General features: G+C 44.6%; 1 protein-coding gene across 2 annotated transcripts in view; it reads right to left on the minus strand.

The window, feature by feature from the left end:
- NALCN (sodium leak channel, non-selective) overlaps positions 1-25383 on the minus strand; it is an 897007-nt gene that overhangs the window by 240714 nt on the left and 630910 nt on the right. For both annotated transcript variants that reach the window (XM_082245388.1, XM_082245387.1), the window contains one exon: positions 20001-20137. In XM_082245388.1, the coding sequence (XP_082101514.1) occupies positions 20001-20137 (137 nt within the window). The remainder of the gene's footprint in view (positions 1-20000; positions 20138-25383) is intronic.

The raw sequence follows: 25383 nt of genomic DNA on the forward strand, positions 1-25383 counted from the left end.
GGACACTATTGTGTGAGGGTGGGGGAGCAGAGGACACTACTGTGTGGGTGCGGGGGGGGGGAGCAGAGGGCACTACTGTGTGAGTGTGGGGGGGGGGGCAGAAGACACTACTGTGTGTGGTGGGGGGGGAGAGGACACTGTGTGAGTGTGTGGGGGGGGGGTGGAGAGCAGAGGACAATGTGTGAGTGTGGGGGGGAGCAGAGGACACTACTGTGTGTGTGATGGGGGTGGGGGTGGGGGGGTGGTGTAAGCAGAGGACACTGTGTGAGTGTGGGGGGGGGGGAAGCAGAGGACACTACTGTGTAAGTGTGGGGGGAGGAAGCAGAGGATACTACTGTGTGAGTGTGGGGGGGGCAGAGGACACTACTTTGTGAGTGTGGGGGGAGCAGAGGACACTACAGTGTGTGTGTGTTAGGGGGGGGAGCAGAGGACACTACTGTGTGAGTGTGGGGGGGGGCAGAGGACACTACTGTGTGAGTGTGGTGGGGAGCAGAGGACACTACTGTGTGAGTTTGGGGGGGGGGGGTAGAGGACACTACTGTTTGAGTGGGGGGGGGGGCAGAGGACACTACTGTGTGAGTGTGGGGGGGAGCAGAGGACACTACTGTGTGAGTGTGGGGGGTTGGTGAGCAGAGGACACTACTGTGTGAGTGTGGGGGGGGGGGGTGAGCAGAGGACACTACTGTGTGTGTGGTGGGGGGAGCAGAGCACTCACTGTGTGAGTGTGGGGGGGGGGGGGAGCTGAGGACACTACTGTGCGTGCGGTGGGGGTGGGGGGGGGCAGAGGACACTACTGTGCGTGTGGTGGTGGGGGGGGAGCAGAGGACACTGCGTGAGTGGGGGGGGAAGCAGAGGACACTACTGTGTGAGTGTGTGGGGGGGGGGGGGGCAGAGGACACTACTGTGTGAGTGTGGGGGGGAGCAGAGGATATTACTGTGTGAGTGGGGGGGGGAGCAGAGGACACTACTGTGTGAGTGTAGGGGGGGGCATAGGACACTACTGTGTGAGTGTGGGGGGGGGACAGAGGACACTACTGTGTGTGTGGTGGGGGGGGAGAGCAGAGGACACTGTGTGAGTGTAGGGGGGGGAGCAGAGGACACTGTGTGAGTGTGGGGGTGAGCAGAGGACACTGTCTGAGTGGGGGGGGAGCAGAGGACACTACTGTGTGTGTGAGGGGGGGAGGGGGGCAGAGGACACTATGTGTGAGGGGAGGAGGGGGAGAGCAGAGGACACTACTGTGTGTGTGTGTGTGGGGGGGGGGGAGGGAGCAGAGGACACTATGTGTGATGGGAGGAGGAGGAGAGCAGAGGACACTACTGTGTGTGTGTGTGTGTGTGTGTGTGGGGAAGGGGGGGCTGAGGACACTACTGTGTGCGGAAGATATTAGCACATGCTGTGTGCTCTCTAATGAATACAGCTACAGCCAGGTCAGGTCACTACATAATATGGGGAGCCAGGAGAGGAGAAAGACCTACCTGATCCTAGGCAGCTAACTTTGATCACCATCTGTGGGTTGCTGGGCTCACACCTGTGCTGTTGGCTGCCACAGCACTCTGACATCTGCTCCACTACACGATCCTTCCCCGAGGCCTCATATCAGGCAGCATGCATGGCAAGGGACGGGGTCAGAGCTTCAGTGGAGCTCACGGCCCCGCCTGCTCCTCCTTGCTTGAGAATTTTTTTATCACAGCACGCTGATGCCGAGTGCACAGTGGATGGACTGTCACTTGCAGGGCCGATGGGGCTCCTGATTTGCGGACAGCGCAGGCTTTAGGGGCAGTTGCTTTGGGCCCCAAAACAGTGACAGGGCCCTGGGCAGCAGTCCAATTTGCCCTGCGTTAAAGACTGCCCTGCCTATACTGGCCGACACTTACTTATTTATCCTGTGAATGCCTAATGTACCTTCAGCCACAGAATACAACATTCTTAGCTGTCAGGTAAACCCATGTGGGCTAATTTTTGGGGTCTGGAATGGGCAACACTTACTTCTGTATCCTGTGAATGCCTAATGTACCTCCAGCCACAGAATACAACCTTCTTAGCTGTCAGGTAAACCCATGTGGGCTAAATTTTTGGGGCCTATACTGGCCGACACTTAGGGTCCTTTCACACGGGGCGGATCGATTTTTGTTCCGCTCCGGCACTTTTTTTTTTTTTTTACGGACACGGGTGACACTTGTGTCATCCGGTCCGTATGTCCGTTTATCATCCCATCCGTTTGCGGATGATAAACGGAGATAATGCATGTCAATGAGATTGCGGATGTCAGCGGATGACACCGCTGACATCCGTTTTTGCATCCATTTCGTTTTTTTAAATGGAAGCAAAATAGGGTTCTCTTCCGTTCAAAAAAACCGAACTGATCGGAAAGGACGCAAATCAGATGTCAGCGGATGGACATCTGCTGACATCCGCAATCCCATCGCGCCCGTGTGTAAGGACCCTAACTTATTTATCCTGTAAATGCCTAATGTACCTTCAGCCACAGAATACAACGTTCTTAGCTGTCAGGTAAACCCATGTGGGCTAATTTTTGGGCCCTGGAATGGCTGACACTTAGTTCTGTATCCTTTGAATGCCTAATGTACCTCCAGCCACAGAATACAACGTTCTTAGCTGTCAGGTAAACGCATGTGGGCTAATTTTTGGGGCCTGTACTGGCCGACACTTACTTCTTTATCCTGTGAATGCCTAATTTTTCAGACTGGAATTGAAAATCAATGGGTCTGTAAACGTTCCGCCAAATTGTGGAATGGATGCGGACCAATTTTACAGATGTGTGAATGGACCCTATATGTATTTACTGGCTGCTGTCAGTTCTGGCTGATTTAGGAAAAATAAAATAAATTTTTTGCTGTAAAAAAAAAAAAATAATAATTAGGGCAACTTTTCCAATTGCAATACTTCTGTTATGACATTGTCCATGTGGTGGGACTATTTGTGCACAGCTAGTAAGTATTTTGTGGCTGCAAATATGATCTAAAGGTTTTTTAAGTTCGCTTCCCATTAAAGTCAATGGGGCCCGCCACGAACTTGCGGTTCGCGGACATTTGAGAAAATTCGTGGCTAACGTTCACAAACCGCCCCGGCTGATGTTCATCCATCACTAGTCAGGATGCCTGAATCAGAAGACTCTAGCCACAGGGACCAGATTTTATCAAACTTAGCAGGACATCCCCTGTTGCTATAGGCAGCTTTGTAAATTGGTAATGAAGATGTAGCGCTACCCCTGCAGGAGCCGCTTAATAATTTTGCCCGGGTCTTCCACTGTTCAATCCGCAGCCAGTCACAGGGTATTTTCTCACACAGCCAGGTGCTCACACTCTTCCACTTGTTGTCTCCAATAACCAGTCTAGGGGATGTGTTTTTTTGTTTTATTTGGAGAACTTGGATAGGAGAAGGGATTTAGTAGGATACTTCATAATAACTATTCACGTGCGAAGACAACTTTCTTAGTAGAACTGTGTAGTAGACTGTACAGAATAAAGCAAAGTCCCTTTTTAGCAGAATGAATTTAGTGGGCCTTGCTTCTTCAAGACATCAGTCCCTTTACACCCAGCAGCTGACTTCTAGCATCCAGAGGGGGATTTAGCAGCACCAGTCTCTAGAATCCTGTTAGGGGGTCTGGGCTCACAAGGCCCTGAACACAGGTCACCCTTCTCCATGATACCAGACAGGATCCATGGACATCCTCCCTCGGTCAGCTCTTAAGAGAACCCTGGGTTTCACCTTCAATGTTTCAGGCCCCCAGGTCATCCACCTGAGGCCACATGGCAGCCTGTGCTAAGGAGGGGCAGCAGACCCCCTCCCCACCTGGACCTCTCTCTCTGGAGGAAAACCCAGAGCCCATGTGCTCATCAAATAAAATACAGACGCATCCTCTTCTAATTAGCTAGGGCTCTATAAACATTCATGCTCCCATCTGCATGGTTGCCATCCACTGCCCAGTACTTTCCATAGCTGCTACACCAGTGTGAAACTTCAAGACAGCATGAGCAACACCAGAGCACACTGAGCAGACTCTACTAAACAATCACAGCTCTCTGTTAAGCAAACAGAACATACATTTCCCTAGCTGTTTCCCTGTTAGGCAGAGAAACCAAAAACTATAGTTCACTCACTCTAGCACCTACATAGGAGGGCGCTACACAGAGTTTACCTAAATCTTCCAAAAGTTTAGAGTTGGGGGAGCTTGATCTTTCCACCACAGGATGATCTCCTTTCTGACATAAAAGAGTAAGAGACTGAGCAGAGTTTTAGTCATCTTTTGATTGGTCAGAGGTTCCACTAAACGCAAGAGAAAGACCCCTACATCTCCAGGGATTACAAAGCTGGTAGGATCAGAGATATATTTTAAACTCTGAACCAGTAGTTAAAGATCTTGGGGCAGGACCAGATCACATGGATAAAGTCTGCCGGGGCATGAAAGCATCTCCAGCAGGAGGCAGAGTACTGGATAGAGAGGTGTAAAATAACGATGTACCATTTTTATAATGTATGAGTCTGTCCCTGGCCAACATCAAATGTTGAAATGGATAATCCCAGACAGGGATTGAGCCAATTTCTCTCTGCATTTAAGTATTGTCAGATGGGTAGGGTGATGCAGGGCCTTGTAAATGCTGGAGTGTACCTTAGGCAGGGATTTGAATCTCAGTAGAGACTCCAGCTGTAGCCTAGGCTAATGTTTTGGGCGGGCATTGAGCAGTGCAAGCACGATGGAGCTGTAAATAATGGAAAAAATACCAATTGGGGAGAGAATGCTTGCTTTGTAGTGCCGATAACTGTACCAACTTGTTCTGTTCAAAGATAGCACCTAGGGTCTTAATGCCCCTTGATGCCCAGATGGCCGGTTGCGGGAGGACAGATGACAGATTAGGGTTTTTCCAGAAAAAGAATGTAAGTTGATTCGATTATGCATCATGAAGGACCCTGGTCCATTCCAAGCCCTGATTGTGGTCTTCATTGTGTGGGTAAGAGGGTAAGGAGCATGGCATCCCCTGTAGAGTAGTGATTGCAATGCTTCAAACAACCTGAGGGTAGTGGCTTCTACAACTACTGTCATGTTATTACGGGGGACGCGTGAGCTAGTTATAGGTATGCGGGAGCTTGGCAGTATTGAAAGAAATTGGAAGAGTCAATCCCCATGAGGGGAGTGTTTTTTTTCAAAATAGTTAAAGTGTTACTAAACCCACAACAGTAAAATTTGTCTGCATATGCAGTAAAGCATGCTTGTTTTACTCACTGTGGAACTTAAGGGTTGATCCTCCGCATTGTGTAAAAAGTCTGTTTGATACTGTCTTCTATAATCCTCCCTTTCTTCCACATTCCCCAATCCATTTCCTGATAGACCAGAGCCCTGGGAGGCACTCTGCTCATGCTCAGGTTGGTGCGTGTTGCTGGAGAGTTTTTTTTTTTAGGGTGCATGCGTTTCCCACAGGGCCAATCAGCACAGTCCACACAGAGGGTCAGGGGTCAGGCAGCCTCGAAGGACAGTCATGGGAGAATGAAAACTCCTCCGACAAGCTTTAATCCATACCTGGCCAGACACAAGATTGCTATATACTGCTGAGAACATGTATTGAACATGAGAACATGTATTTAGCAGTTTATATTTACTAAACTATTTGCATTTCCATGCTCTGTGTACTGTGTGGGAGACCAGATATAGTGAATGCAGAATCCTGGGTTTAGTAACACTTTAAACAAAGTCTGAGAAGTCTGTTGTTCCACAGAAAGGAGGTCATATAAGAGTCCAGTTGTTTAAAAAGGGATAAGGGAATCAAAACAACAGCATTCCTAATGTAGCAAGGTTTCCAGGCCTATGGCCTGATGTGGGTCTGCCATTAGTTCCGGAATCCTCTCCAGCCCATGTGAGCTAAGTCCCCAGGTGTGGTTTGTGGTTTTTATTATAAATTAAGGGGATGGGAGAAGGGAATGAGTGGGATACTCCTTTCAGGTCAAACTAAATAAAATTGGGACTTCGATCCTGAAAATGCCCTTTGGCGCTTCCTTGATGCCAGCCGTCGCCAGCCAACGCTCACAGACTGTGAGAACACTTTGTATAACAGAAGAAGTGTTGAATCCCCGACCTATAGTCCAGTAGATCCAAGACTGAGAACTGTAGAACTCCTGACACTGTTCCACTGTGTAAATCTCTGAATACTTTCCCCCGCCTGGCACAGCTTGAGGTAGTATTTTGTAGAACTCCAAATAGCTATCACTGTAACTGGCACACGCAATACAATTCAGGGCCCAGACTGCAGGTTCCCCCTTTACTCCTTGAACTCTTCAGGGTCCACTGACTATGTACCCCCTTTACAACTTCAGGGTCCTCCACCTAGGTACTCCCTTTACAGCTACCTGACACTGGATCCCAGAACCTCTTCCGGAGTGGTCCCTTGTGACTCTAGGCCTACTGACACCACCAGAAACATTTCCACAAATAAAAAATACATTACTGTACTGCCCCCCTGCCCCTTTAGAAACATGTCCAGAGAGAGTAACACACTATCAATACTGCACTGAGATTGCCTAGTGTTGTTCTCAAAAATATTAGGCCCTGTGGTAAATAGCACTGCATAACTACATCATTTGTTTCTGAGACGCTCAAAGAGTAGCCGTGTTCACTGTTTTCAAGTAAAACTTTCAAAGTTTTTCAGTAACCACCAGTCAGTCAGCCTAGGAATACCAGCTCTATGAATAAGACTTTCTTGTGTGCCTCTACCCCTGTGAGATCTGTACCTTTAGTCCTGCAATGCATGGAGCCCTGGGCAGTCACCTTGGTGGATGCAGATAGGCTGATAGCAACAGTTGGCAGGGATGCTGCAGAAATTACTCCCCTCCCCCGGGTCTTGCAGCGCATCGAGCCATAGGCACAGCTGATATTGTGCGGGCATGCAACACAATGATTAGGCATGCTTTCCAACAAGCTATTGGTGCACAGACTCAGAGGGTAGCAAATGGAAAAGGCAGAGAGTTTGCTTAGTGGGTCGTTCACTTAATGTAGTAGGATAAAAGTGATGTGACATATCACTATGCACCATGTTGCTCAGCTACTGTGCTGTCTGGTGGCATTATTCAGTTTGCCTGAGACTGACAACATTTGTGTAAACAAATTTAATAAATAAGCAATAGACACCCACCCCCACTCACCCCCACCCCAGGTGTGCCACTGGTTGGAAGAAATTCAAATTGACTCTGGTAAATGTTTTTAGATAAGTAGCCCTGATAATACTGATAACAATCTATAGGTAGGTGCAACTCTCCAGCTACTATTAGCCATGGTCAGGGGTCAGCTCAAATCCAGAGATGTATAGTAACGAAGTAGAAATACTTCACTACTGTACTTAAGTACTAAAAGGCGGTATCTGTACTTTCCTAGAGTAGAATTTTTTTCTCCTACTTCCACTTTTACTTCAGTACATATTTTCAATGAGTTCAATACTTTTACTCTGATATTTTTTTAATGTGCTGAATCGCTACTCGTTACAATTATAAAAATGTTACGAATCATTCCATTCCAAACACGCACCGCCGCTGACTTTTTTTACTCAAGTCTCACTGTCTCTGAGACTCACAAGTCACGACCAATCCCCTACCCGATGCGATGGCTCAGGGAGAGAGCCTCGCTGCCTCTGCCCTCCCTCGGCTTGGCCCGAGTCCCGCCTCCCGCTCAGCTCTCAAGTGAAGTGGTGGTGGCGAGAGAGGAGAGACACCTGCCTGCAAAGTGATCTCTCTGGGCCCTGGCTAGGGAGGGACTGTGAGTTAATAGAGTCTAGACTACTAGACTGTCTCTGGGCACTGTGCAGCGTGGCTGCCCAGCGCGGGAGAACTGGATGGAGGTAGGAATATATTCTTCTTTCAGCAGGGGGGACTGGACTGGGGACTGTGGAGAGAGAGGCTGGAGGACTCGAGACAGCCTAAGGTAGGAGAAGTAAGCACTGTCTTGAAGTCAACTCACTCACTAAGGGAATCTGATCTATTCAATGGGGGGAGGGACCTGCCCTGGCCTGCCCTACTATAAGGGGGATCTATAATGGGAGGGGGACCCTGGCCTGCTCTAAGGGGGCTCTATAATGGGAAGGGGACCCTGGCCTGCTCTAAGGGGAATCTATAATGGGAGGGGGACACTGGCCTGCTCTAAGGGGAATCTATAATGGGAGGGGGACACTGGCCTGCTCTAAGGGTAATCTATAATGGGAAGGGGACCCTGGCCTGCTTTAAGGGGGCTCTATAATGAGAGGGGGGCCCTGGCCTGCTCTAAGGAGAATCTATAATGGGAGGGGGACCCTGGCCTGCTCTAAGGGGAATCTATAATGGGAGGGGGACCCTGGCCTGCTCTAAGGGGGATCTATAATGGGAGAGGGACCCCGGCCTGCTCCAAGGGGATCTATAATGGGAGGGGGACCCTGGCCTGCTCTAAGTGGGATCTATAATGGGAGGGGGGCCCTGGCCTGCTCTAAGGGGATCTATAATGGGAGGGGGATCCTGGCCTGCTCTAAGGGGGATCTATAATGGGAGGGGGACCCTGGCCTACTCTAAGGGGAATCTGTAATGGGAGGGGGACCCTGGCCTGCTCTAAGGGGATCTATAATGGGAGGGGGACCCTGGCCTACTCTAAGGGGAATCTGTAATGGGAGGGGGACCCTGGCCTGCTCTAAGGGGATCTATAATGGGAGGGGGACCCTGGCCTGCTCTAAGGAGGAACTAAAATGGGAGGGGGGCCCTGGCCTTTTGACTACTTTCTTTAATAACTACATAACACAATACTTGTACTTTTACTTTCAGTACTTGAGTAGTACATTTTAAAATAAACTACTTGCAATACTTAAGTACAAAAAAATGTTGAATACTTTAGTACTTCTACTTGAGTGTGGTGCTTAAAGAGCACTCCAACTTCTACTCAAGTCACTTTTTTGATAGAGCACTTGTACTTTTACTCAAGTCTGGGTCTCTAGTACTTTATACATCTCTGCTCAAAACTGATATTTAATTTTTTTTTGGTGCGCGTGAGCAGTTTGAATTACAAACTAACTTTTTTATATTTTCCAAAGACTATTGTAGCATGATCTCCTGAGTACCTGCTGCTGCCAGTTGGAGTTTATCAAAAATGTAGGTAGATATTGTTTTGTCTTTTCCAGTGCATTGGCAGCCCATTCAAAAGAGTGGACTGCCTTATAGCGGAACTTTACTCTTTCAATTAGCATTGGCCCTTTTAACTCCTTATACTGCTAGCATTAGTAAATAGGTAGGAAAGTATACTATTTTGTATTTACTTGTTTTAATTTTTTTTCTACATTTCTTCAATTTCATTTTTGTATTTTCGTTTTTTCCGACTATTCGTTATCGCTGAATATAAAGAAATAATTGATGAATGCATTCCTATTTCTTTTGGATATGTTAAGATTCATTCCATTTTTGATTGCAATAAGACACAGATCTCCCTCTAGTGACTACAATGATCAATATTAACCACTTCTGGAAGGTTCTCCCCCTTAGTGACCAGGCCATTTTTTGTGATTCGGCACTGCGCTACTTTAACTGACAATTGCCATGCGACGCTGTACCCAAATAAAATGTATGTCCTTTTCTTCCCACACATAGAGCTTTCTTTTGGTGGTGTTTGATCACCTGTGTGATTTAAATTTTTTGCGCCAAAAACAAAAAAAGCAACAATTTTGAAAAAAAGAAAAACAATATTTTTTTACTTTATGACTTTCTGCTAAATAACATTCCCAATAAAAAAAATTAAAAAATCAAATGTTTTCATTATTTTAGGCCAATTTGTATTCTGCTACATATTTTTGGTAAAAAATCCCAATAAGTGTATGTTGATTGGTTTGCGCAAAAGTTATCACGTCTACAAACTAGGGGAAAAATGTATGTCATTTTTATTTATTTGTTTTTACTAGTAATGGTGGTGATCAGCGATTTTTAGCGGGATTGAGACATTGCGGCGGACAGATTGGACACCTAATTTACATTTTTGACACTTTTGGGGGGGGGACCAGTGACATCACTACAGTAATCAGTGCTAAAAATATGCACTGTTACTGTACTAATGACACTGGCAGGGAAGGAGTTAACACCAGGGGAGATCAAAGGTATCAAGGTGTCCCTAGGGGGTGCTTTCTAACTGTGCGGGGGTGGGCTTGTGGAATGAAAACAGGGACCTGTGTTCCTAAATAGGAGGAACACAGGAGCCCTGTGTTCATTGCTGACAGAACAGCGGTCTGCCGTGTTCATAACGGCAGACCATTGTTCTGTCTCCACGGGGAGCGATCGTGGGTGCCCAGCGGCAAACGCTGCCACCGGTACCCGCAGATCAGCTTCCTCTGTGGTGAATGGGCAGGCGTGCGCACCTCCAGTGGCACGTGCGCCCCCACTCGCGTTCCCGCATAGCGACGTACGGGTATGTAGTTTCACTGGAACGAGCCGACCTGCCGCAGTCTATGTACAGGGGCTGGTCAGCAAGTGGTTAAAACGACAAAAAATATGGAAGGACAAAATTGTTAACATGTGGGAGTCACATAAAAAAATTCCTAAATGTTGCATTCATAATTTAAAATATTAGCTCACTAAAAAAATATGCAGTCAATTTCTTTTAGAGGTCAAGCTCAGTATAATTCTAGCCCCCAGCTACCCTCCCTAGCCACCTAAACAGAGTAAACTGAACTATCCTACTTGCGCACTAACATCTCAAAGACATGAAGTGAATGTTGTTTCTGCAGTACAGAGATTGAGAGATGTACTGCATGTCCTATTCAAATCTCTAATATGTTAGTGTACAGGCACAGGCAGACTAGCACTAGATTTTTTTTAACCACTTCAGCTCCGGAAGGTTTTACCCCCTTAATGACCAGGCTATTTTTTGCGATTCGGCACAGCGTTACTTTAACGAAAAATTGCGCGGTCGTGCAATGCTGTACCCAAATACAATTGATGTCCTTTTTTTCCCCACAAATAGAGCTTTCTTTTGGTGGTATTTGATTACCTCTGCGTTTTTTAGATTTTGTTTTTATAAACAAAAAAAGAGCGACAATTTTGAAAAAAAAAAACGCCATATTATTTACTTTCTGCTATAAAACATTTTCCTGACAGACTCCATGGCAGCATACATTTGGGTAGGCCACGCCCCCTCTCCTACTCTATAGGACCCCACTCCCATAAATCTTTGCTTCCTTTCAGCATCCATGTTCCATTTTTGTCCTCCTCATACATATGGTGTTATGTTTCTACAAACGGTCCTATATACTGGAAGCAGGATTGGGTCATGGAGCCTCCGCTAAGCCCTTTGCTCTTAGCAGGGTATGGAGGGGGCAAGCGAAGAGACCCTCTGCAGGAGCTTTGTGGTCTGGCCGAGAGAGCCCAGCTGCTGTGGGTGGCCTATTATTGCCCAAAGATAGCCCGGTGTTGCGTCTCCTGGGACCCGTCTCTGCTCCGGGCAGGGTGGCAAGCCCTGTTATGGGACCCGTCTTTTTCCCTTTATGTCTTTGTATTGCACTGTTATGTGTTTAGTATTGTCCTTAGAATGTATTCCTGTGGGAAGAAAAGAGGAATGCGTGCTTCTTCTAGAGCGGTAGCTGCGTGGATTGTCCAGGCTATCCAATGGGCCTACAGAGCGAAGGGCTTGGCTCCTCCGGAGGCGGTTACGGCACATTCAACTCAAAGTATTTCCACGTCATGGGCAGTCTCTAAGCACGTCGCGCCCGATGTAATCTGCAGGGCAACCTCCTGGTCATCTATCAACACTTTTCTTTCTCATTATTGTATTGAACCAGCTGCATTATCCTCTGTTAATTTTGGTGTTCAAGTCCTGTCATTTGACGGTACCAATTAAAGCTTTTTTTCAGCATCTTCCCACCTGGGAGAGTATAGCGAGTTATTTCCCGAACGTATGCTGCCATGGAGTCTGTCAGGAAAACGGAAAATTGATATCAAATACTTACCGTAATTTTCCTTTCCTGGTGGACTCCATGGCAGCAGGAGTCCCCTCCCAATTCCTGAGTAGGCTAGTTACAGAACATGGATGTTGAAAGGAAGCAAAGATTTATGGGAGTGGGGTACTATAGGGTAGGAGAGGAGGCGGGGCCTACCCAAACGTATGCTGCCATGGAGTCCATCAGGAAAGGAAAATTACGGTAAGTAATTGATATCAAAGTTTTTTTTTATCAGTTTAGGCAAATTTGTATACTGCTACATATTTTTGGTAAAAAAAAAATCCCAAAAAGTGTATTTTAATTAGTTTGCACAAAAGTTATAGCGTTTACAAACTACGGGATAGATTTTTGGAATTTTTATTAATTTTTTTTGTTTTTATTAGTACTGGCGGTGATCAGCGTTTTTTGGCTGGACTGCGACATTGCCGCAGACAGATCAGGCCCCTAACTGACATTTTTGACACTTTTTGGGGACCAGTGACATTAATAGAGTAATCAGTGCTAAATAATATGCACTGTTACTGTATAAATGACACTGGCAGGGAAGGGGCTAACACTGGGGGTGATCAAAGGGTTTAATGTGTACCTAAATATGCTTACTAACTGTGTGGGGGGGAAGGGTTCTGTGACAGGCACAGAGAGATCAGGGTTTCAGCTTAGCTCCCTGCCTGTCTGAGCGAAGACTCGCCTGATTTTTTTTTACATAAGCAGACGGGGCTTCTGTCAGTTTATCTAATGATCGCGAGAGGCCGGTGGCAATCGCCTCCGCTCCTCCCGCGGCCCGCCTCCCGGTATGTCTAAACACAGCGGGAGCGCAGCTCTGGCGGCGTGCATGCGTCACCAAGACCTCATGCACAAAATCACGTACTACTAGGGGATTTTGCGCAGCCGAGCCGCCCTGCTGCAGTTATACTACGATGGGTAGTCGGTAAGAGGTTAACTACAGGGTATAGACAATGAGGGAGGGCTGGGAGTTCTCACAGGATTATCGCTGGTAATTTACCGAGTTTGTTCTTTTAAGTCACACTAAACTCTGTTTTTAAAGCGGTAGTAAAGTCTGCTTTGAGATTTTTAACTAAAGGTAAGGCTATAGTAAGGCTTACCTGTAGGTAAAATGATTATCTCCTAAACCTTCACCGTTTAGGAGATATTCACTTTGGATGCATCCGCTGATGTCACTTGTGCATAGGCTCTGAAGATCCGGCATACCGTGCCAATTTAAAAAATTACATTTCAGTATGTATTCGTAAATCCTTTTTTTGTTGCTGTGATCTAACTTCCTGTTAGACTTAATTCCCAAATAGAAGTCTCGGATCGTGGGCAGAATTCTGCCTGCGATCCCGAACCACTGCAGGTCCCGGGACGCCCGTGTGATTGCAGTGACTTGCAATGGCACCCCAAACACGGCGCGGTTTTGCCACGTTTGTCACCGGACAAATTGCGTAAAAATTGTGCAAACAGAATCGCGGGAAGCCTGTCGCCCCAAAAAAATTCCAAGAACTTCTTTTGGGCCGCCGACGATTCTGTTTGCGCGATCCGAGACGCCTATATGTGAATGGCTTCATTCCTTCTCTGTGGTCCCACCGTTTGTAAACACTACATAGCTACCTTGTCTTGTTTATTCCAGAGGTGGACTTTGGACTAGGAGATTAGTAGTGTACATAAAGCAGTGCACACGACCACAACTAATGTGCACTGCATGTTGCAAACAGCTGACATAAGAATGAAAAGACGAGGTTTGGGAGCTTACAGAGGAAATTACAAGGAGGCAGAAGTCATTTAAATGAAAAGCAGATTACAGGGCCATTAATTAGCAGATGTCATATGGATTGTTTTTAGAGAAAAAGGTCATTCCCGCTCGCAATTTTGTGTGGGCTATTTTCATACAATTCCACATGTCATGCATAGGACAGCCAATTCACTTCGTAGGGCTAGCCTTTGAGTGTAGAAGCTCTTGCTCCTTTTTGGGTGATAAGCTTCATGCAATTTTTAAAAGCTCAATTAAAATGCGTTTCTGTCGTGCGGAAAAATTGCACTGCGTTTGGGGTGCCATTTAGAACGAATGGCACCCAAACAAATGTCATGTGTTTTGCAGTGATTTCCATGTGATTTGGAATTGGGGGCAGAATCGTGGCCATTCCGTTTACAATTTCAAAATTGCCAAGTGTGAATGGGGCCTAAGTGTAATGTAGCCTTTCCCAACAACACTACCCACTGTACAGATATGCCTAATAAATGTAATGTTGATATCCTCTCTCCAAAAACATTTAAATTATAGGTAAACCCAAAAACAAAGATGTAATGTAATGCCATACCTCCCAACTTTTATGAGATGGGAACGAGGAACACCTATTAGCAAAAGTATGTAGGCATAGGACACACCCCCTGTTACGCCCCCTTAAGGAATAATTATACAAAAAAATTACTAGTTAAACCCACAAGTGCTTTTTTTTTTTTTTACCTCTACTATTCCTTTATACTGGCTTTTCATGACTTTGGATAAAAGGTTTAGCACTGAGAAACTATTTTTAACCCCTTGCCGACCGCTCACATTGAGCGTACTGCGGCAAAGTGGCTCGTTATCGTCCAGCCTTCGTAGACCTACGTCGCTGGACTCCTCCCCCTGTGGGCGGCGCGCATGCGCTGCTGGAGGCTCGCACGCGCCGCCGGAGGCTCGCTCCCGCTGTATTCAGACACAGCGGGAGTCGGGCCAGGGGAGGAGAGGCGGTGATCACCGCCGCTCTTCCCCGATCGTCGGGGATCGAGTGAGGAAATCTGCCTGCTTGCATAAACAAAGCGGGCGGATCGCCTCTGTGACAGGCAGGGACAGATTGCAGGATTCAGCATAGCTGAACCTGCGATCTGTGCCTGTGTCACACAATCCCCTCACCCACACACGTCAGCAGGGCCGGACTGGCCATAGGGCAGACCAGGCATTGTCCCGGTGGGCCGCGGCGCTCAGGCTGATCAAGTGCTCATCACAGACACAGTAGAAGAAGTTTCCTCACTGCGGCCGCCGGCCGGTGTACTTGCCAGGCCAGCTACACCGGCTCCACGGCCAATCAGCCTTCTGCTCAGGGGGGGTGTGAGTCACACCCCCCTGAGAAGAAGGCTGATTGGCCGCGGAGCCGGCCCGGAAGTCAAGTAGTGAGTGTGTAACTGTGGGTTCAGAACTTTCCCGCGGCCGCCGATGTCCGGCATGATTGAAGCTGCAGATGGAAGCTCCTTCAGTTCAGTCTGACTCCGGGCTGCTCGCGGGGGGGGGCGGCAGCGGCGGGGAGAGAAGGTAAGTGCCTGCAGTGCAGCCTGTGCAGCCCTGGCCGTGTGTCCTAAATAGGAGGGGGATGGGGCGACTCGGCTGCATATAGAGGATTTGATCTTGATGTTTCCCTATTCCGGCTCATGCTTCCGCTGGATGGATGGATGATTCTCCTCCTCCCTTCTGCGGCTGCTCTATATGCAGCTGAGCTGTCCCATCCCCCTCCTATTCAACTTCTTTTACTGCCCCCCCAGTGCTCTTAGCCCCCCTCCCCCAGTGCTCTTAGCCCCCCTCCCCCAGTGATCTTAGCCCCCCTCCCCCAGTGCTCTTAGCCCCCCTCCCCCGGTGCTCTTTAGCCCCCCCTGTGCTCTTTAGCCCCCCCCCCCTGTGCTCTTTAGCCCCCCCCGTGCTCCTTAAGTCCCCACAGTGCTTTTCATCTCCCCCTATGCTCTCTGGCTCCCCCAGTGCTCTCCACCCCCTGTGCTCCCTGGCTCCCTTCTAAGTGATTTCCAGTTCCCCCCAGTACTCTCCAGCCCCCCCCCCATTCTCTCCATCCCCCTGGTTTCCCTGCTCCCCCCCAGTGCTATCCACACCCTGCGCCTTCCAACCCCCCTGCAATGCTTTCCAAACCCCCCCTTAATTCTCTCCAGTCCCCCCCCCTGCCCTTCAGCTCCTCCAGTGCTATCTGCTTTCCCTGTGCTCTCCGGCCCCCCTAGTGTCCTTCTATCTTCTATCATGCCTGCAGTCTCTGACCTTCTCTTGTATCACATCCGCAGTCTCTTGACCATCTCCTGTATCATGTCTGCAGACTCTGACCATCTCCTGTATCATGTCTGCAGACTCTGACCATCTCCTGTATCATGTCTGCAGTCTCTGACCGTCTCCTGTATCATGTCTGCAGTCTCTGACCATCTCCTGTATCATGTCCGCAGTCTCTGACCATCTCCTGTATCATGTCTGCAGTCTCTGACCATCTCCTGTATCATGTCCGCAGTCTCTGACCATCTCCTGTATCATGTCTGCAGTCTCTGACCATCTCATGTATCATGTCCGCAGTCTCTGACCATCTCCTGTATCATGTCCGCAGTCTCTGACCATCTCTTGTATCATGTCTGCAGTCTCTGACAATCTCTTGTATCATGTCCGCAGTCTCTGACCATCTCCTGTATCATGTCCACAGTCTCTGACCATCTCCTGTATCACGTCTGCAGTCTCTGACCATCTCTTATATCATGTCTGCAGTCTCTGATCATCTCTTGTATCATGTCCGCAGTCTCTGACCATCTCCTGTATCATGTCTGCAGTCTCTGACCATCTCCTGTATCATGTCTGCAGTCTCTGACCATCTCCTGTATCATGTCCTCAGTCTCTGACCATCTCCTGTATCATGTCCTCAGTCTCTGACCATCTCCTGTATCATGTCTGCAGTCTCTGACCATCTCCTGTATCATGTCTGCAGTCTCTGACCATCTCCTGTATCATGTCCTCAGTCTCTGACCATCTCCTGTATCATGTCCTCAGTCTCTGACCATCTCCTGTATCATGTCCTCACTCTCTGACCATCTCCTGTATCATGTCCTCAGTCTCTGACCATCTCCTGTATCATGTCTGCAGTCTCTGACCGTCTCCTGTATCATGTCTGCAGTCTCTGACCATCTCCTGTATCATGTCCGCAGTCTCTGACCATCTCCTGTATCATGTCTGCAGTCTCTGACCATCTCCTGTATCATGTCCGCAGTCTCTGACCATCTCCTGTATCATGTCTGCAGTCTCTGACCATCTCATGTATCATGTCCTCAGTCTCTGACCATCTCTTGTATCAGGTCCGTAGTCTCTGACCATCTCTTGTATCATGTTTGCAGTCTCTGACCATCTCCTGTACTATGACCAGCTGGAACACTCTGCAGCCACACCGCACAGCACACCCAAGGCAAGTGGAGGACTGGAGAGATCAGTGACTTCTACTTAGGGATTTATTTTGCAGATAGGCTGGGCTGGCACTGGCAGCAACAATTTTATTCAAAGAAATCAGGATTTCTTCTGCAAATAGGCTGGCCTGGCACTGGCAGCCAGGCATAGTACTAGTCTAGTACTATGCCTGCCAGTGCCTTGTCTGATCTGATGATGTCACTGCCAGGCTATTTGCAGAAGAAATCCTTATTTTTCCTAATTTTTGATCATGTGTCATGATGACATTGGTTTTGGTAATTGTCTGACTCTGATGCCAGCCTATTTGCAGAAGAAATCCTGATTTGACTAAAATTGTTGCTGCCGGTGCCAGCCTACCAGGGGCTGATCTGAGGTGTGAAGTTGCAGGAATTGGGGCTGATCTGAGGTGTGAAGGAATTGGGGCTGATCTGAGGTGTGAAGGTGCAGGAATTGGGGTGATCTGAGGTGAAGGTGCAGGAATTGGGCTGATCTGAGGTGTAAAGGTGCAGGAATTGGGGTGATCTGAGGTGTGATAGTGCAGGAATTGGGGCTGATCTGAGGTGTGAAGGTGCAGGAATTGGGGCTGATCTGAGGTGTTATAGTGCAGGAATTGGGGTGATCTGAGGTGTGAAGGTGCAGGAATTGGGGTGATCTGAGGTGTGATAGTGCAGGAATTGGGGTGATCTGATGTGTGAAGGTGCAGGAATTGGGGTGATCTGATGTGTGAAGGTGCAGGAATTGGGGTGATCTGAGGTGTGAAGGTGCAAAGCTCACTTGATTTCTTACTATTATTCAAGCGGTTTACAGCAGTTACTTTATATGAAGCTGACAATTGTTTTTTATGTATCTGGCACTCCCAATATCTTTGAAAACATTTTTCGGCACACTGTGCCCAAAAAGGTTGTCTACCGCATGATTAGACATCTTGTGCTGCTTCATACTATTTTTAGAACTCAACCATCAAAACAGGATTTAAAGTAAGACAAAAAAAAACAGCATCATATGGCAGCTCTGCTCTAAATTGGACCCAGTCTGTCAGATTAAACTAAAAAAGGAACCGTAATCGAATCCACACATCCTGGAACATTAAATCCTGTCATCAACCATCCCGACGAACGCCACGCCCCGCCACGCCCCAGTCACGCCCCCCCCCCCCCCCTAGCGGGCTGCTCAGTCCAAAATGCCCAGGCCTATTTTTTGTCCCAGTCCGGGCCTGCACGTCAGTAAGCACCAGGCATACATTTAATCCCTTGATCACCAATAAAGTTAACCCCTTCCCTGCCAGTGCCATTATTACAGTAACAGTGCATATGTATAGCACTGATTACTGTAGTAATGTCACTGGTACTCCCAAAAGTGTCAAAAATGCAGGTTCGGGGTCCGATCTGTCCACTGCAATGTCGCAGTCCCGCAAAAAAAAATCGTAGATCGCCGCCAGATCGCCGCCATTACTAGTTTAAAAAAAAACAATAGAAATTACATAAATTTCCCGTAGTTAGTAGTTAATCAAAAAAATACGCTTATTGCAATTTTTTTTACCAAACATATGTAGCAGAAAACAAATTGGCCTAAAATGTAAAAAAAATTTGATTTTTACATTTTTTTGTGGGGGAAAATTAATATAAAATAAATGTGCAAAATATTATTATTTTTTCAAAATTGTCGCTCTTTTTTTGTTTATAGCGCAAAAAGTAAAAATCCCACAGGTGATTAAATTTATTTGGGTACAGCGTCGCCCGCCCACGCAATTGTCCGTTAGAGTAACGCAGTGCCGAATCGCAAAATATGGCCTGGTCAGGAATGGGGTAAAATCTTCCGGTCTTAAAGCGGTTAAAAATACGCTCATTGAGAATTTTTTTGTCAAAGACATGTAGCTAGATACATTTTGGCCTAAATATATGACAAAAATTTAATATATTGGATATTTTTTAACTGTCAAAGTAGAAAAATATTGTTATTTTTCAAAATTGTCGTTCTTTTTGTATTAATATCGCAAAAAATGAAAAGCGCACAGGTGATCAAATACCACCAAATGAAAGCTCTGTTTGTGGGAAAAAAAGGACGTAAATTACGTTTTGGGTACAGCGATGCATGACCACGCAATTGTCAGTTAAAGTCGCACAGTGCCAAGTTGCAAAAAGTGGCCTGGACGTAAAGCAGGAAAATCCTCCGGTGGTAAAGTGGTTAAAAGATAAATAGTGCATTTTATATACAGCTATAAAGAAAAGATCAAAATGAGGGACAAATGAGGGGGAAAGTGGGACAGAGGGACTGTGCTGCAAATCAGGGACATTCCCTTGAAATGAGGGACAGTCCTTTAAAATCAGGGACAGTTGGGAGCTATGTAATATTGCAGCTTACCAGCCTTTAGATTTGGTGGTGGTATTCATTTTTTCTCTTTCATTTTCACCTAGTGATGATGCCAGTAACATACTTCCTTTCCCAGGAGAACAACGCTTACTCAAACTGTATCTATGGAGGAGCACTGTTGTTACCCTGGGCTGCTCTGCTGATATGGACTACAAGCACCTCTTCCTCTCCATATCTCTATTAAATAAAAAGTTTTTGTAGTTTACAGAAGATCGCTGGGATAACTGATAACATTATCTGAGATATCAGTTCAGCACATATGATTTTACAAAGACACAGGATCAACAGCAATGTTCTCTGAACTTGAATAAAATATACTTAGAACAAAAAAATTAAATAAAACAAATACAGCCACTAGATCTATAGATTGGTAAGCCATGCTATATTAAAATGTTGTTCCCTGGGTTTAGATACCTTTAGAAGGATTGCCATAAGCCACAAATATTCAAGAGTCTGAATGTAACACTCCTTGGTAATGCATTAAAATCATATGATCATTTACCTTATTTTTGGTACAGTGAAATCGGAAGGAAGTTTAGAAATCTTCACCATCTGTGGCCTGTTGGGGAATTTTTCAAAAATACGTAGACGCAGCGGCAATTTTTCTTTTGTATCAGCATTTGCTTCACTTTGTTTTAGCTGTAAAAAAAAAACCAAAGAAAAAACCCTCATATTGGAGCACTGATCATAGTAAACAGAAGATGGCAGCAAAGCTATACTAATTATGACTGTGTCAGCCAGGAAAGGGATCTTTGGGTATTTTACTTATATTCCATATCTTTACTATACTAGTATAAAACCCTGTTTAAAACTGTATACATTTTTAATAAACACATATGCTGCGTATGCACAGTCTAAGTTGGGAGACCATTTGGTATTGTTCTAATATATTAGACTCAATCAAAAGGAAATGCACAAGAGCTGGGAAAATCATTATGAAGGCTATAAGCTTGTGTTGCAGGTTGATACGATTGTGTGGATTTTAGTACAGACTTGCTGAATGCATACTTTGCAGTCTCATTGATGGTGTGTACTGAACATCTAAATAAGACTTCTTTTGTGATTTACATGCAGACATGTTGCATTCAAGAATGTTTGTATTAGAATGCTGCCTAAATATATATACAGTATAAGCAATTATAGTGATGGTCAAATACATAATTGCTCACTATGAAAGGTGCATTTATGCCAGATATAAAAGCAGCACCGAAGAACCTGTATTCCATGTTCTTTGAAAAAATAAGGCAGCGTAAATATAGATTTTTATCATTACACGTATTTACAAGTAGCAGCATGTGAACTGTGCATGCACGCTTGCCATGGCCAAAGTGTGCATGTTTGCACTTGTTTTATCTCTGCAAAGCACTTGTTATGTTATATACAATATATATATTTTTTTAATTTATATGTTTGTTACACAAAAAGTGAATTCAAAAGACTAATTGATATGACTGCTCTAAAAAAGATAAAAGAAAATATACTATTAAATTCTTGGTACTCCACCACTTAGCTTGCATACGTTCAGGTGGAAGAGCAGGTACTTCTTAGCAAACAATAATTTTAGTAAAATAGTCACATGTTCACTATATTATTTGCTTGCATCTCTGCAAGCGTGTGCATAGTAAATACTGTGAGAATACTGTACATTTAGGGGCATTTTTTTTTAAAGCAAACATTCACGGCAGGTGAACCATCTACTGTAATTTAAAACTCATGCACCAAAAAGTTACCCCTGCAGTGAATGTTTGGTTGGCTATCACATTCACTGCTTTATAAATTTAGTTCTTAGTTTAATTTGGATTGTAGGTGCATCGATGCAAGTATATTCTTTAATCAGGCTCATTGCATTATTGTGTCTATTTGTACTTGCTATACCATGATATAGCATGAAACAAGAAGGAATTAATACATACATATGTTAGAATGATTTTTAAAAGCTAGCTTGTGTCATCAGCACACATAAAGGTTATGCATATTACCAGTTTTATTTTTGTGTTTCTCTTTAGCAATATTTATGTGTAGTAAATGGCCTCCATTGGCTGGTATTTAGTCATTTTTGGTGTTTCAGCTCTGTGATATTTAATATACATTAAATAATATTTAATATACATTAGTGGGGACCGCATTGTTAACAATCCTTTAAAACCCATTGTTAATGGGTAATTCAACTTTTGTGGGAAAAATATGGCAACTTAAAAAAAATAAAATAATAATATAACATATACAATTGTGACACAAGCCATATTGTAACTAAATGTTATCTTTTCTTTTCAATCTGCAGTCACTGTATTTTACTGTATAATTCAATGCAATATAGCAACCCGGAGGCATTCTGTATACAGTTGGTTTATGGCATGCCTCCAGAGCTGTCATTTTCTACTTGTGTGATTAGCTCACTGATTTCCCCAGAAGTCTGCAGTAAGATGCAAGTCAGATTTTAGGCATCCCCTGCTACAAAAATTTCATTTTTTGGTGGGATGCTCCTAAAGGTTAATCACTTCTAAAGGTGTGCAAACCCTGCATTTTCTTCATTAGAGTACTGCAAATGTATTAGTTGAATAACAATGAAAAAATCACTTCCATTCAGAATCAGTATCTAAAAGACACATACAGTGCCTTGCGAAAGTATTCAGCCCCCTTGAACTATGCGACCTTTTGTCACATTTCAGGCTTCAAACATAAAGATATAAAACTGTAATTTTCTGGGACACAATCATGAAGTGGAACAAAATTTATTGGATATTTCAAGCTTTGTTAACAAATAAAAAACTGAAAAATTGGGCGGGCAAAATTATTCAGCCCCTTTACTTTCAGTGCAGCAAACTCTCTCCAGAAGTTCAGTGAGGATCTCTGAATGATCCAATGTTGACCTAAATGACTAATGATGACAAATAGAATCCACCTGTGTGTAATCAAGTCTCCGTATAAATGCACCTGCACTGTGATAATCTCAGAGGTCCGTTTAAAGCGCAGAGAGCATCAGGAAGAATTAGGAACACACCAGGCAGGTCCGAGATACTGTTGTGGAGAATTTTAAAGCCGGATTTGGATACAAAACGATTTCCCAAGCTTTAAACATCCCAAGGAGCACTGTGCAAATAAAATTATATTGAAATGGAAGGAGTATCAGACCACCGCAAATCTACGAAGACCTGCCCGTCCCTCTAAACTTTCAGCTCATACAAGAAGACTGATCAGAGATGCAGCCAAGAGACCCTTGATCACTCTGGATGAACTGCAGAGATCTACAGCTGAGGTGGGAGACTCTGTCCATCAAACTTTTTGGCAACAATGCAAAACTTTATGTTTGGTGTAAAAGCAACACAGCTCATCACCCTGAACACACCATCCCCACTGTTAAACATGGTGGTGGCAGCATCATGGATTGGGCCTGCTTTTCTTCAGCAGGGACAGGGAAGATGGTTAAAATTGATGGGAAGATGGATGGAGCCAAATACAGGACCATTCTGGAAGAAAACCTGATGGAGTCTGCAAAAGACCTGAGACTGGGAAGGAGATTTGTCTTCCAACAAGACAATGATCCAAAACATAAAGCAAAATCTACAATGGAATGGTTCACAAATAAACATATCCAGGTGTTAGAATGGCCAAGTCAAAGTCCAGACCTGAATCCAATTGAGAATCTGTGGAAAGGACTGAAAACTGCTGTTCACAAACGCTCTCCATCCAACCTCACTGAGCTCGAGCTGTTTTGCATGGAGGAATGGGCAAAAATTTCAGTCTCTGGATGTGCAAAACTGATAGATACATACCCCAAGCGACTTACAGCTGTAATCACAGCAAAAGCTGGCGCTACAAAGTATTAACTTGAGGGGGGCTGAATAATTTTGCATGCCCAATTTTTCAGTTTTTTATTTGTTAAAAATGTTTGAAATATCCAATAAATTTTGTTCCACTTCATGATTGTGTCCCACTTGTTGTTGATTCTTCACAAAAAATTACAGTTTTATATCTTTATGTTTGAAGCCTGAAATGTGGCAAAAGGTCGAAAAGTTCAAGGGGGCCGAATACTTTCGCAAGGCACTGTAAGAACAAACAGCTTTTTCATCAGAACAGAAACAGGTAGAAATCTGCAACAACGTTTGTTAAAATCCTTGCAATGTACATTGATCTTTCCCCAGGAGATTGTTTGTTTTTTTTTTTCTCACAACAACAGCGGAGTTACTTTTTAAGCATTAATAGGCTATACTGATCTTCCTTCCATAGGCAAGTTTATATAATTAAACATGTAAAAGGGCAAAGATGACATGCTAAATGGAGTATCCCACAACCACCAATTTGTAGAATTCAGTTTATTGCAGTCTGGTTTGTCCAACTGCTAAGTGTCTGCATGGCGCTGTCGGTCTGCCGCCTCCCCTGGCCCATGGAGCACCAGCCGCCACTGATATTCATGAAAGTGTGTTTACTCAAGTTTTACTGATCTGGGTTCTTTGTAAACCACTCCAGCCATATTCTAAGGAACTCATTGAGGGTACACTGGAAGTGTAATCCTAAAATAGTATTTTCAGTAATAAAATAAGCTATGCACACCTAACAATCAATTAGCAGCAATATAAATAACACAACTATAAAACAAAGATTCCCACAAACATTGGATACTGCAAGTGATCTCATTAAAGAAATGTTTATGCAATTTTGTGTTTTAACCATTAAAATGTGAAAAAATAGAGTAGCAAATACAAAATGCCAACGTGGGTGCAGCTCATACATTTAGTATTAAAGGGAAGGGATGTAGTGTAGTTATATCATTCTACAACAAGTTTTCCAGGAAAACAAGTCAAATACACCATAATATGCAGATACATCTATGCATACAGTAGTACATCTCACTGACTACATAGTGGGGTTGATTTACTAGAAGCAAATGGGGTGTTTGCTTTGCAGGGTAAATTTCCCCATTAAAAAGTGGTATCGTTATCTTGGGTATGAAGTGTGGTAGGGCTATCTAAATTCCGAAGAACGGGCCCACAGAAACAAATATTTTGACAGGATAAACCATTCACATATGTAATTATTTGAAATATATTCTAGCTGTTTGGCTGGAATTTTATTTTACCTTGAAACCCACCAAGTGATCTATTGCACCAAGTTTTAGAAAAATATTCAGCTGTTTAGTGTAGTCTAGGAAGCATACGTCTAATAGATACAAGCATTTAACACAGCTGTGTATGTATGAAACGTGGTACATAATTTCCTGTGTAGGTGAGAAAATCCTAATTAACAAGATCACAAAGGGCTAAATTTAATTAGCTATACTTCACTAAAAGGACTACAATATATGCTTTAAAGCATATTTACCGCAACTCAGGAACATTATCTGTACCCACGCATCTATATTAATGAAAAAGAAAAACTCTCTGGCTTTATATCAAGCAATCAAGGATTACTTGGTAACTACAGTATATAGTATAAGCATACATAATTATGTAGCTATGACTACGCTTATTTAATTCTACTCGCTTTTGATATAAAGTCATCTCTGACTTTGAAGAATATTTTAACTTTATATAAGTGAAATATTTTCAGGGTTCTCAAATAGAAGTTAAAATATAGCTGGTAGTAGAGGCATTTCTGTCTATTAAAATGGGTTGTTCATCAACTGGAGTCCACATTTCAGAAGCCCTTGGTCATTTTTGCTAGAGAGAAAAATATTCCCCACATCTAGAAATAACGGAAGCAGTATACATACCGAAGCGATAATTATTCATTACATATTGCATTTTTATACCTATTGTTTTGTATTGTGATACAGCACTAAAAATATTATGCAAACTTAATGCTCCCTTCCGGCCTTTTATTAAACAACATAAATATTAAATAACAATAAAATAACAGTAACATAAACCAAAGCTAGATGTCCCCAG

The sequence above is a fragment of the Pelophylax lessonae genome (genome assembly GCF_965119305.1).
Source record: "Pelophylax lessonae genome assembly, chromosome: 2".
NCBI lineage: Eukaryota > Metazoa > Chordata > Amphibia > Anura > Ranidae > Pelophylax > Pelophylax lessonae.